This window comes from Peromyscus leucopus, chromosome 12 (assembly GCF_004664715.2).
Source record: "Peromyscus leucopus breed LL Stock chromosome 12, UCI_PerLeu_2.1, whole genome shotgun sequence".
Classification (NCBI taxonomy): Eukaryota; Metazoa; Chordata; class Mammalia; order Rodentia; family Cricetidae; genus Peromyscus; species Peromyscus leucopus.
In genome coordinates, this window is record NC_051073.1 from 59,753,878 (window position 1) to 59,767,526 (window position 13,649).

The 13,649-nt window shown below is 37.6% G+C and overlaps 1 protein-coding gene across 1 annotated transcript in view; it reads right to left on the reverse strand.

The window, feature by feature from the left end:
* Nucleotides 1–13,649, reverse strand: part of Kpna1 (karyopherin subunit alpha 1) — a 67,686-nt gene that overhangs the window by 9,052 nt on the left and 44,985 nt on the right. Inside the window, exons 6-10 of the mRNA XM_028862652.2 lie at nt 13,071–13,202; nt 12,051–12,139; nt 11,639–11,738; nt 10,953–11,116; nt 9,195–9,273 (exon numbers count right to left, since the gene is read on the reverse strand). Of these exons, the coding sequence (XP_028718485.1) occupies nt 9,195–9,273; nt 10,953–11,116; nt 11,639–11,738; nt 12,051–12,139; nt 13,071–13,202 (564 nt within the window). The remainder of the gene's footprint in view (nt 1–9,194; nt 9,274–10,952; nt 11,117–11,638; nt 11,739–12,050; nt 12,140–13,070; nt 13,203–13,649) is intronic.

Genomic DNA, 13,649 nt, shown 5'->3' on the forward strand with positions numbered 1-13,649 from the left:
TGAAATACATTAAAGAATATGAATCTGAGCCGGGCGGTGGTGGTGCACGCCTTTAATCCCAGCACTCGGGAGGCAGAGCCAGGTGGATCTCTGTGAGTTCGAGGCCATCCTGGGCTACCAAGTGAGTTCCAGGACAGGCACCAAAGCTACACAGAGAAACCCTGTATCGAAAAACAAAACAAAACAAAACCAAAAAAAAAAAAAAAGCTGTAATATGGGCTGCAGAGACGGTAGCTCAGTGGTTAAGAGTACTTGTTGCACCAAGCTTATATATGGTACACACATACACACACATACATAAAATAAAAAGAATACATCTTTAAAAAAGCAACTACAATTAGGGGCCAAGTATGGTGGCACACCCCTTTAATCCTAGCACTTAGGAGGCAAAAGCAGGTGGATCTCTTCTGAGTTCAAAGCCAGCCTGGTCTATACAGAGACTTATAGGCTAGCCAAGGCAACATTCTAAGACACTATCTCCACCAAAAAGAATAAAAAGGGGAGGGAAACTCTGTTGCTAGGTCTCTGGTACTGACTAACACCATTCTAAGTCTTTGGAGGCTAGTTTCCTAGGACTCTAACTAAAATTATAAAGTTAAAAACTATTAAAATGGTGGTGAGAGCTCAAGAATCCATCACTATACAACTGAATAGACTCTATTCCAGAAATAGAGGCAAGTATTTATGAAGAAATAAAATGAAAGGTAATCCTTTCTCCTCTAATTACTGGTAGTTTTGCTTAATAGTCAAGTAAAATAACCCAAATAGAAGAAACACACTCTTTAAAAAAAATAAAAATAAACAAATAAAAAATCTGGGTGGTGGTTCACCTTTAATCCCAGAACTCGGGAGGCAGAGCCAGGCAGATCTCTGTGAGTTCGAGGCCAGCCTGGGCTACAGAGCAAGATCCAGGACAGCCACCAAAACTATACAGAGAAACCCCTTCTCAAAAAACAAAACAAAACAACAACAAAAAGCACATGAAATAAAAATAAATTTTTAAAAAATACACAAAATAGATGTATAAAAAACTAGAAGAGTTCATCTTAATTGTGTAAGTTACAAAGAAAAAAATAAAAAGAAAATTCATCACAAGTAATGAAATAAATGAAAACTAAATCAAAACCATGTATTGCCTATTAAATGTAGCAACAAACAAAACTTATAGCTGAAAAAGTGTCTTTCATTTAAAAAAAGAAAAGAAGGGCAGAGATATACTTCCCACAGTTCTGGAGGCTGGAAAGTCCACAGTCAAAGTATAAGGGACCTTCTTACTACATCCTCCCGTGGCAGAAGGCTGAAGAACTAGTGGGGACAAACATTCTGTCCTTACATGACAGAAAAGCAGAAGAGTGCATGAACTTTCTAAAAACAATTTTGTCACAAATATTAAGTTTTTATCTTATAAACTTTTATTATAAAAAACTGAAAATAAAATAAACATCATATACCAAAATTAACCCGATCTAATTCTATACATCTTAGTGTATAGAATTAGAACAGCCATTCTGAAGCTGTGAAGCTTTGTGGTGGATTTTATACTTTCTCTATTGGTTATATTATTTGCTCATCCACCACCAAAAACCCATGTCAAAATTAGAACTCGATAAACAAACAATTAGCTTTATAGCCTCTTTCATAATTAGTATTTGAAAAGCTAGATAACCCAGAAAAGGAATTTCTAAATGTATATCATTAACCAAAATTAAACGCTGAAGATATAAATAACAGACCCATTATGAGCAATCAGAATGAAAGTGTTACTAAAAGCATCTCTTCAAAGAAAAACACAGGACCAGAAAAATTCCTAGCTGATTGCTTTCAAACCTTGAAGGAAGGCCTCACACCAGTTCTTTACTTGTTCCATAAAACAAAAAAGAACACTACCAAATTCATTCTATGAAGCCAGTATTATCCGGACATCAAAATCCAGGTAAAGACAGTACCAAAAACAAACACAGAACAAAAACAAAAACCCTATAGACCAATTTCCCTGATGAACACTGAGGAAAAATTCTTAATTAAAATACTTGCAAACCAAATTTAAGAACACATTAATAAGATTATATATTATGACCAAGTGGGCTTTATCCCAGAAAGGCAAGGTTGATTAACATATATAAATCAATAAATGTAATATACCATGCAAGTGAACTCAATGACAGAAACCACATAATTATTTCAACTGACTTTGAAAAAGCATTTGGCAAAGTTCAACATCCCTACATGATAAAAGTTCTTTTTTTTTTTAGATTTATTTATTATGTATACAGGAGAAGGTGCCAGATCTCATTACAGATGGTTGTGAGCCACCATGTGGGTGCTGGGAATTGAACTCAGGACCTCTGGAAGAGCAGTCGGTGCTCTTAACCTCTGAGCCATCTCTCCAGCCCCCATGATAAAAGTTCTTAAGATTTTAGTAACAGATGGCATATACACCTCAAAATAATAAAGGCTATATATAATAAACCTATAGCCAACATTATATTAAATGGAGAGAGAGCATTTCTCAAAAATGAAGAATGAGCCCAGCAGTGGTGGTGCATGCCTTTAATCCCAGCATTCAGGAGGCAGAGCCAGGCGGATCTCTGTGAGTTTGAGGCCAGCCTGGTCTACAGAACAGGCACCAAAACTACATAGAGAAACCCTGGCTCAAAAACCAAAAAAATAAAATAAAATAAAATAAAATAAAGGAAGAAAACTGAGACAATATGTACATCCTCCTCTTTCTTATTCCACAATAGTGCCCAAAGTCTTAGCTAAAACAAGAAAAAGACTTAAAAGGGATAAATACAGGAAGGGAAGAAATCAAATTATACCTATTGTAGACATGATTCTGGTTTGATTTTGTTCTTTTGTGTTTTCATCTTTATTTTGTTGTTTTGAGACAGGGTCTTACTGTGTAGCTCTAACTGGCCTTCATTTATACCAACATTCTACTCTGAGGTAGTAGGAAAGATATTCCATTCAAAATAACGCCCCCAAAATTAAGTATCTAAGAATGGATTTAGCTAAAGAAGTGAAAAACCTCTACAATGAAAACTTTTAGACAATGAAAAAGAAAATTCCAGAAGATATGAGACAATAGAAACATATGCCATGTTCCTGGATTGGCAGAATATTATGAAAATAGCTATACTGCCGAAATTAATTTGTAGTATTAACATAGTATGCTGGAGGCTGTGGAAATATATAGCAGATAGTAATTGAGAGTTCAGGTGTCAACTCATCAGATAAATATCCCTCTGATGGAGGAATCTTGTTAAGCAAGGCTTACAGGACCACAGACTCTGAAAACAAGTTCCTTTGTCTGTAATTTTTCTCATGTGCTACTACATTTCTTCCCTAAAAACAGCTACAGGTATTTTCCCCACTGCTTGTGTGTTTATCTGGTGAATATATTTCATCTACTGAGCACACATATAGCTGTGGATGGTCAGGAAGATAATTTTCTTCTTAAGCTGTGTAATTTTGATGAATAGAAATAATACTAGGATATTTATCATTACTCAGACTGACATAGGAAAATGACAATATTCTCAGCTACAAAGTCAGCTTTTTTTCAAATCCAAAATAAACTAGTTGTCCCTGGAGACAAACTGCACAAGGGCAAGTTGCCAGGTGTCTGTTTGCTGAACCAAAGGCAGGCTGATAACATCAAGACATAAAATCCCTGAAGCAATTGACTTTCTGCACATACTCCTAATCTCAAGGTTCAGCCAACTGTTTATTATTTAACTCCTGAATTTCAATGTCACTGCCTGGAAACCCTAACCACTCAGAGCTAAATGCCTGCTTTACTCACCATGCCTGGTCAGTGCAACCTCCCTAGCCTGATAGAACATAGCACCTGGTACTATGTAACTCATAACTGTCCAGAGTTTGGTTGTTGAAGGAGGTGTGTGTAGAAAGAGCTATGTAGAGAGAGCTGCTGTGTAAAGAGTTGTGACCAGCTGTGTGTAGAAGGCCTGTGTGTGCAGACAGAGTTGTGTAGAAGATGAATAGCTATGTAGAAAAGAACTTGTGTAGCTATATAAAAAGAGATGTAGAAGAGAGATTAACTGTGAAAAGAAAGATGTATATGCAGGGCAGATGTGTGTGTAGAGGAGAGTGAGTGAAGAGTGATTGAGTAAAGAGTGAGTGATAAAATAGTGTGTGAAGAAATGTAGCAGAGTAGAAAGAGATGTAGAGCTATGAAAAAAGAGAATAACTGTGTGTAGAGATGTATGGCTGTGCAGGAGAGAGATGTATGTACACATGTAAAGAGAGGTATGTAGCTGTATGTAAAGAATGTAGCCTGGCGGCGGTGGTGCACGCCTTTAACCCCAGCACTCGGGAGGCAGAGCCAGGCAGATCTCTGTGAGTTCGAGGCCAGCCTGGTCTACAGAGCGAGATCCTGGACAGGCACCAAAACTACACAGAGAAACCCCGTCTTGAAAAAAACCTGTGTGGAGACAGATTTTCAGGGATAGATTTTTCAAGATAAAGTAAAAAAGAAATTACCATCTGAGAGTGTGTGTAGATGTATTGTAATAGAAAAGAATAGCCCTTACTACATTCATGGGTTTTGTTTTTGTTTTTTTTTTCCCTTCATACCATGGAGGTGGTCCTGGAACAGGCTCTCCCAAAGGCCACCGATTGTAATATCTAACAATTTTTCCATGTAATTGTTCACAGCTTTAGAAAAAAACAATATAAGAGTTCATATGGAACCAAAAACAGACCATAGGTAGCCAAAGCAATCCTAAGGAGCAAGAAAGAACCCTGCTGGAAGTATTACAGTATCAGATCTCAAATTACACCATACATCTACAGTAATAAAGACAGTCTGGTACAGAACGACCATGTGACACCTCTATTTCATCCTTGGGCATATACCCAGAGAACACCATACATACCCTAACATAGAGATATTTGCAGCCCCAAGTCTATCACTGTTTTATTCATTATAGCAAAAACCTAGTAGTCTATTAGATAAATGGATAATGAAAATTTTGTATATAAAAGAAATGGAATACTATCCATCTGTCAAGAAAAATAAAATTATAAAATTTGCAAGGTAACAGATGGGCTTAGAATATATGATATTAAGCAAGGTCACACAATTTCAGAAAGGAAAAAAAATATTCTCTCTCATATGTGGGCTCTAGCCAATAATTTATGTATATATGTAAACAAATCTGCATGTGGGCATAGTATGACATGTTGAAAAAAAGAACAAGAAAGGTTAATATTCGGGGATGAGGAAGGACTGAAGGAAAGTAATGGACCAACTTTCAAATTTACCATCTGACACAAATAATTCTAGCTATCTACCCAGAAACAATTACAAAGCTTTGAGAGAATGATAAGTGAACAACGGGAGAGGAATACACACAACTGCACAGAAGTATACAAACTGCAAATAATAAACATGTTGGAAGTGTGTATGAGGATGGGGATGGGTAAGAATTCAATTAATTGTTAATACTGGCAACTCTAGATACTAGGGGGAAAAAAGATCATCAAACTGCATAGAAATGTCAGAATATATTTTTCCCCCAAGACAGGGTCTCTCTGTAGCCAGGGCTGTCCTGGATCTCCCTCTGTAGACCAGACTGGCCTCAAACTCACACAGACCCACTGCCTATGCCTCCCGAGTGCTGGGATTAGAGGCATAAGCCACATCACCGCCCAAAATATAATTTTTTAAATACAAAAGAAGTGATCTAGAAAATAAATATGTTAGGAATTAGAAAGAATACATGGAGAAGGGTATTCTAGAAAACCTTTATGGAGGGGAGGTCTAGGCACAAAGAACTTCTTAAACAGAGGGAGAACACTGCACAAAAAGGCTGGAAATGGCGGGGTGTGGGTAGACAGACTCCAGAAAGCACCCCAGGAACAAAAGCAGTGACTAGAAATAAAGTTTATACTCCCAAAATAAATAGGCTCCAATGAAGAATGAAACTTAAAACCTAAGTTAGGAATTCGTGGGGTTTTCTGTAAGACACTAAAAAAACTGTTTCTAAGAGGAAAACACACTGTTAAAAGGTCACTGGAGGCAGTATTGAGACTTCAGAATTGATGCTGTGGAGGAGCTGTTCCTCACAAGGCTGAGACTGTGGTGTGAGTGATACTCAACTCCCGGAGGAGACTCTGTAAGTGGTGTATACAGCTTCCAGAAAATGAAGTAGCTTTCCTGAGTGTCAATGATACAGCTGTAAGGCACCGTGTTCCTGTAAGTAACCCCACAAAACCCAATGTTTCTCTACGCCTGACTTGGAAAGAATCCTTTCTTTGGTCTATTTTTACCTTATCTGTGGTATGTGTTTTTATGCATCTCCTGGCCAACCAGGGAAGAATAAATGGAGAGGAATAATGGTTTAGAAAGAATAGGAAGGTAAATCAAGTAGACATGGCAGAAAAAAAAATCTCTTGTGTATAAGAAGACAGGGACGAAAATAAGGTATAATTTATACATGGTTCTAACAATAAGAAAAACCAGTAAGACTTGATGAACTATGCAACTGAGCCAAGAAGAGTCAGATACAGTCATATCTGGTTTCAAGCCTAAGAAGAGAAGAGAACAGTTACTAATTGAAAGGAAAAACAAAAGACCAAAAACCAAAAATCACAAGTTGCTTTTTCTTTTTTTGTTTTGTTTGTTTTTTTTTTCGAGACAGGGTTTCTCTGTGTAGCTTTGTGCCTTTCCTGGAACTCACTTCTTAAATTAACCCATTTCTATTAATCTGTAAGTTGCCACATGGCTTGTGGCTTACTGGTACATCTTACTTCTCGTGACAGTGGTGGCGGCTGGCAGGGTCTCCTGACTCAGCCTTCCTTTTTCCAGAATTCTCCTCTCTGCTTATCCGCCTATACTATACTTTCTGCCTGGCTACTGGCCAATCAGCATTTTATTTATCAATCAATCAGAGCAACACATTCACAGCATACAGAAAGACATCCCCAGCAAATGCTAATATACAATGCTAATATGAAAAGCACAAAGAATAAGAAATCATTACTAACAAGAGTATATAGATATGGGGGAAGTGGTGGTTAGGCAGGGATGGAGGATGAAGGAAAAAATGTATGTGTTAAAACCCAGAGCTAGGAGTGGTCCAACAAAATTCAATGAACAAACAGGCTAACAACAAAAAGCATAGGTGGAGCCAGGCAGTGGTGGCGCACGCCTTTAATCTCAGCACTCGGGAGGCAGAGGCAGGAGGATCTCTGTGAGTTCGAGGCCAGGAAAGGCGCAGAGAAGCCCTGTCTCGAAAAAACCAAAAGATAAAAATTAAAAAAAAAAATAAAAATAAAAAAAAAAAAAAAAAAAAAAAAAAAAAAAGGCATGGGTGGTACAGGGGAGACCTGTAGTGGGTAGCCATTCTAGCTTGGATCTGGAAGTTCCAACCCCCATTGAGACTCTGGCAACTGTAACGCCTATGAGGCGGGGCGAGGGGAGGCGCCGGGGGACCCGAGAGCTGGATGGGCCAGCGCTCTCTCTGGGCGCTCTCGGTGCCCGGAAGCTGACCGGTGCAGTTTGACTGGGCAGAGCTCCGGAGAACACCGCTGGACTGCATTACACCTTCCCCAGACCCTGCGACCTATCCATTACTTAATTTGTGAGTTACGCCATTAAATAAATATCCTTTTAACTACGTGGAGTGGCCAAAATAATTTCTCCAATAGAGACCAAAAGAACTTTTTGTTGTGGGGGCCAAGAATTGAACTCAGGATCTCACATATGGTAGGCATGCAATTTATCATTGAGCTATATCTCAGCCCTACAAAGTTGCCCCCCAACCAAGTAAATACATTAATATGGTTCAAAAATCCAAGACATGGAGTGGTAAGATGAGTCAGTATGTAGGCATTTGCCTTGTAAACCTGGAAACCCGAGTTTGAGACTTATAACTCATTTTAATGAAAGGATAAAAAATAACTCCAAAGAAGTCCTCTGATTTCTACACAGGAGCTATAGCATGCACATGCACACACTGCACACACTGCACACACACACACACACACACACAATTTTAAAAATTAGAATGTATAAAAATTGCATTGGTAAGAAACTCCTTTCCCTTCCATTCTGTTCCTATACTTGGATAACAACCAAGTTATCCTCACAGATCATCAATGATATTAATTTTGGATGGGTTGTCCCAGAGAAATTTTATAAAAATACAATCAAATATATATTCCCTTTTCTCTTGTCTAAGATGTCTACACTAAGTAATGTGAGGAGGGATAAATAGCAATGGAGGAACAAGCTACAGTGACTGGTGAGAGCAGAATCAAGCCACTACCTGCATTGCTGGCAGGGGCAACTATTAGAGCCAGGAGCAGATAAAGAGGAAAAATAAGTTCCCTTGTAGATAGAATAAACTGGAATTAAAAACACTGACACTGTGAGACACCTGAGAACACAAATCTAATTTCCTTCATTTTTAGAGATTAGAAAAGTAGGGCTGGAGAGATGGCTCAGCCGTTAAAGGCTAGGCTCACAACCAAAAATATAAGAGATTAGAAAAGTAAAAACATCAAATGCCTTGCTGAAAGCTGAAGCTGATTGAGATAATAAAAACCTAACTCTCAATTCTTAAAGTCCATGCGAGAAAGGGTAATGAATCCAGGAATGACGCTGAAGACCTGCTCCTAAAGCATGCCCACAAATAAATGAGAACAGGAAAGGAGCTTCCTAAGGAGAAACAGTCAGAAACAAAAACCAAAGTATTCCATTGTTGTAGAAGCCTAGAAAGATAATTTTAAGACACCATCATTGATGCATTAGAGACATCTGAAAGAGGAAAAAAAGGAAAGTAGGCTAAAACAATTCACTGCAGAGGACATGCTTGTTACCAAAGCAGAATGGACACTGGGAACTATGACAAAGACTCTTCCTTACAAAAGACTCAGCATACACAAAAGGAGAAAGCTACCAGAAAGTACATTGCTAGGAAGCCCACCTGGTGTTCCTAAGATCCACTACAAATGAAAGCAGGGAGAAAACTGACTAGGGACAAGTTATTTCATAAGGGAACCTACAACTGCTTCAAGTCACAAGACGACGAAGAGATCCTGAAGATACTAAGAACAGCAAACACCAGTAAACAGTGGCAGTCATCCTTCACAATATAGAATTCAAGGTAACAGAACTGTGTTCAAGAGACTCACTTTAGAGAAGAAACATTAGCATGTGTTCATACCTGTGTCTGAATATCATCCCCTGTGACAATGTTTCCCACAGCTCGCAGAGCAGGAGACACCACTTTATAATCATTATGCCTGCAACCATTAAAGAAAAAGATATTAGAGCCAACAGTTCTATCCAGAGTCTTGTCTTAGGGAACAAAATTCAAAATAAGGAAGATGTGATTCAATTGTAGAGCAGAAAGGTACTTTATGGGCTATTTAGGGACCTTACCATGGTGGCAAAATTGACCATTACCTAGAAAAGTGATCTTTCCCCTCATTTTTCAAGTAAATTCCTTCCTAGTAATCTTTCCCAGGAACACCAGCAATCAATTCCACGTTTTTCTCTTATTCTACGGCCCCTCTCCTCTTTAGTTGGTCTCCTGGAGCTGCTGAGATGATTGGGAAGCGCAGGGGACATTTATACACTGCTCATATTCTGAAACTGCTATTATCAACAGTTCAGCTAACTTCAAAACCAAAGTGAGATTCACATCTCAAATACTCTTCTTCTGTTTCACTAACCTACAAGGCTGCCTTTATGGACAAAAACACTTCCCACAAAGTCTGATATATATGGACAGTTAATAAGTACAGATTTCAGGGTAAATAAAGCAATACCCCTGTAACTTTCCTCTAAGACCCTATTATCTTCCTTCACGCTTAAGATCTAATGATTAAAATGAAACATGTAGTAAACTTAGTCACTTAAGGACAAAAGTGATTATTTCCCAGATATTGAATTCTTAGACCCCAGTAGCACCATGCTGCCTTTAAACTGTACCACACTACACTGCTGGTGTGTAACCAGTCTGTAATCAGCTATTATCCCAGTAATGTTACACTAAACCAATTTCACATCATGTTTGAGACACTGTCTCTACAACTGGTTTGTACACCAATTAATGTCATGCTGCTTATAACTGTACCATTTGCCATCATATTGTGGCTATATTTTCTTCTAAGTATTAGTTAAAGATTTGATTAATATAGTCTCAAATTATTTATGCCACGAGTTAATCTTCCATGCTATCACCAAAAGCATTACAAAAATAGGATTCAGAGTCTGATACTAGTCTGTTTTTTTCTCTAATGAAAAAGTAAGAAATGGCCATTTACCACAGCAATATGCCTTTCGTTTCTAGTATTCGACCTTAGGCCATTCCAGTGTGGACTGGAACAACAGAAATAGAATTACATAGGCAGAGCTTTCCAAATAATTCTGATAGAAGACTCATAATGGCAGAGGAATAATAGAGTCTTCGATTAGTCTTAAAAAAAAAAAAAAAGCAAACCAAAAAATGGCATCAATATAAACAGGAGACAATCAGCTAATGCATAACAAACCAACAAAATACATAACCAAAGTACTAGAAATATGGAAAACAGTAGAGTGTATAAGTTAGCACCAGCTGTTAGCTTGACACAGCCTAGGGCCACCTAAGTAAGTCTCAACTGAGGGATTGCCAAAAGTCAGACTGGATTGTGGCCATGTCTGTGAGACTGTCTTAGCTGATGAGTGATGTGACAGGACAGGGCCCGGACCACTGTGAGTAACACCAACCCTAGTGATAAGCTGGCTGAGCCGGGGAACAAGACAGAGAAGAAGCCAGTAATCTGCATTCATCCACAGTTTTTACTCTAGTTCCCGCCATGGATTTCTTCAGTGACAGACTGTGACCTGGAAGTCCAGTCAAGTAAACCCTTTCCTCCTCTAAATCGTTTTTTTGGTGTGGTTTATCACAGATACACTTTCTTGAAGATCATCTTACATCAGAAGCTCCACAAGTCTCCTACATACTCCTGCATCAATGACTGCTTGAATTTTATCATTGGGTCCATCTGACAGGTAGGAGAGGGCCCAGCAGGCATCAGCCAGTACATCAGTGTCACTGACAAACAGCAACCAAGAAAGGACATTCAGACAGGGAGAAACCTAGAAAAGAGAAGATGATTAGACATTCAACAGAAACAAAGAGAAGTGAGGTTAAGACTCTCAGACACGAGTGAGTTACAGAATGGTTATACTTCAAACGTTTGAAGGACATTTCAGTCTCTGGCAATGTGCTTAGTACTTATTCAGTTAACTGAGCTGAGGTAGTCAGAACCCAAGGAAAATGATTTAAGGAAAAAAAATGTTATGCATTAATCCTTAAATTAGAATTCTTTCTTACAGTACACACTTAGAGAAAAGAAGTTAAGGAATTTTCACAAATACTACAGCTGGGAAATTCTGTTGTAGAACTTTGTTATCGACAAAGACTGCTATGGTTCTAAGAGTGATTATTTATAAACTGGCAGTGAGAAATTACTCTAAATTAAAACAAAAATTACCAAAAGCATTGTCTCCACAAATACATTTTAACAAAAATTGTCTTTCAGTAAACATTAATGTTGGTTACTATATTCTTTTCAGAGCATTTTTTTTCTAACCATTTCCCACAAACATAGTGTTTACCTTAGCAAATTCTGGAGGTGGACTCTTCCCTCTACAGAGATTAGATAAAGCCCATACTGCATTCCGGGTCATGGTCAAGCGATTCTGCTTTGAAAATAACCTACAAGTATAATGAACCCACAGTAAATTATAAAAGATATTAATTCTCTATAAAGAAAATAATAGTACTGATAAGAGATGTCTTTAACTATTCTCTAGAATAAAGATTATTTTCCTAAATTATTCATTCTCTAAAGATAAACTTCATTAATTCTAATGCATAATTCTAATTCATAATTTCAGTAAGAGGCATCACCCTAACAATGTAACAAGAAAATACTTGGAATCAAAGAAACACTAGGAAACACAAAATGACTTCCCAAGATGCAATACTTCCCGTACATTAATTCCTCAGAAAAAGAAAGGGACTTACTGCAGAAGAGGGGGGAGGATATTGCAGTCTAAGACATAGTCTCTGCACATGGTACTGTCGCCAGCAATGTTGCCAAGAGCCCAGACTGCCTGTGAAGGAGTTGGTCATCAATAACACTGAACACTTTCATTCTCCCATAGTCCTTTCAAAGAGGTGCCAGCATATCACAGTAACACTTTATAAAATCAACATTTTACATATGGACTATTACTGACTTTCTTAAAATCACTCATCAGGGAGTCAAACGAGTTATAGTATCAGAGTTAGAAACTGTGGTTATGCACAATAAACAAAAGAAAATGTTATTTCACTAAAGTAAAGGCTTTACTAGTAAAAGGGAACTTTTTTCCCAGTGCTGGGAACTGAACTTAGGACCTCACATGGGCTGGACAATTGCTCCCCCACTAAGCTATATCCCCAGTTTGAAGCCAATTATTTTTAAAGGATCCTATCCTCACTCATAAGTAATATTCTATACAATCCTTTATACAAACAGGGATTTAAATGGCTTAATTGGTGGATTAAAAATGTATTTAGGTTGCTTAAAATAAGAAACTATTTTAAGATGATAACATTTATTAAAGCTGTGAAAGTGGTGAATGCAATTTCACAACAATGGCTTCATAGGTGTATAGGTCTAAGAATGATAGTTTATTGTGTTTTAATTCTCTCTCAAAATAACAAATTACTTAGTAGTGATTTATCCTTACAAACTTAACAAGTCTGACAGTAACAAAAGTTTGTTTTCTGTCTTTTCTGAAGAAATGACAAAGACTTTTAATAGTAGCAATAAAGACTCACATTAGAAAAGGCCCTTTCATAAGTAATATGTCCATGACTAAAAAAAAAAGAAAGACAGCTAAAAGCTGCAAGAATCCCATGGTTGGAGGGGAAATACTTACTAGAGGATTTTTCCTATTTAAACAAGCTATGAATCACTGTGAGTAAGTAATCAAACTCAAGCTGGGTATGACTATGTGAAATGTGTGTTCTCCTATCTGTTTCTGCTGAGATTTTTACCTGTTCCTGGACATCTTCAAACTCTGAGCTAAGCAACTCGATGAAGATAGGCACCGCTCCTGCCTGAATCACAATCCGGGTCTGAAGAGAATTTCCTGAAGCAATATTTGTCAGGACCCAGGCTGATTCAAACTACAAAGACAAAAGTAAATTTCATTATCTTACTAAAATTTAAAAAGTTGTTTAATTATAGCAATACGATGTTTTGTACATTAAAAGGAATCTGGGATCAGTATTATCATACTGTAAATACCATATTAATTTAAAAATAATTTCTAGAATCCCTCAGTCTATAAAGGAATATTTAAAGTGCCTAAAATTCTAGAACTAAGTATAGTTACCATGAAACCATAGGAAAAAAAAGTGTGTTTTATGATTTTTTTGTTTTGTTTGTTTTTTGAGACAGGGTTTCTCTGGATAGCTTTGGCTGTTCTGAAACTCATTCTGTAGACCAGGCTGGCCTCAAACTCATGAACATCCGCCTATCTCTCCCTCCCAAGTGCTATGATTAAAGGTGTATGCCATCACCACTCAAGAGATCTCCAAAAAATTTTAATGAAAGGAACAAAATGACAAAAA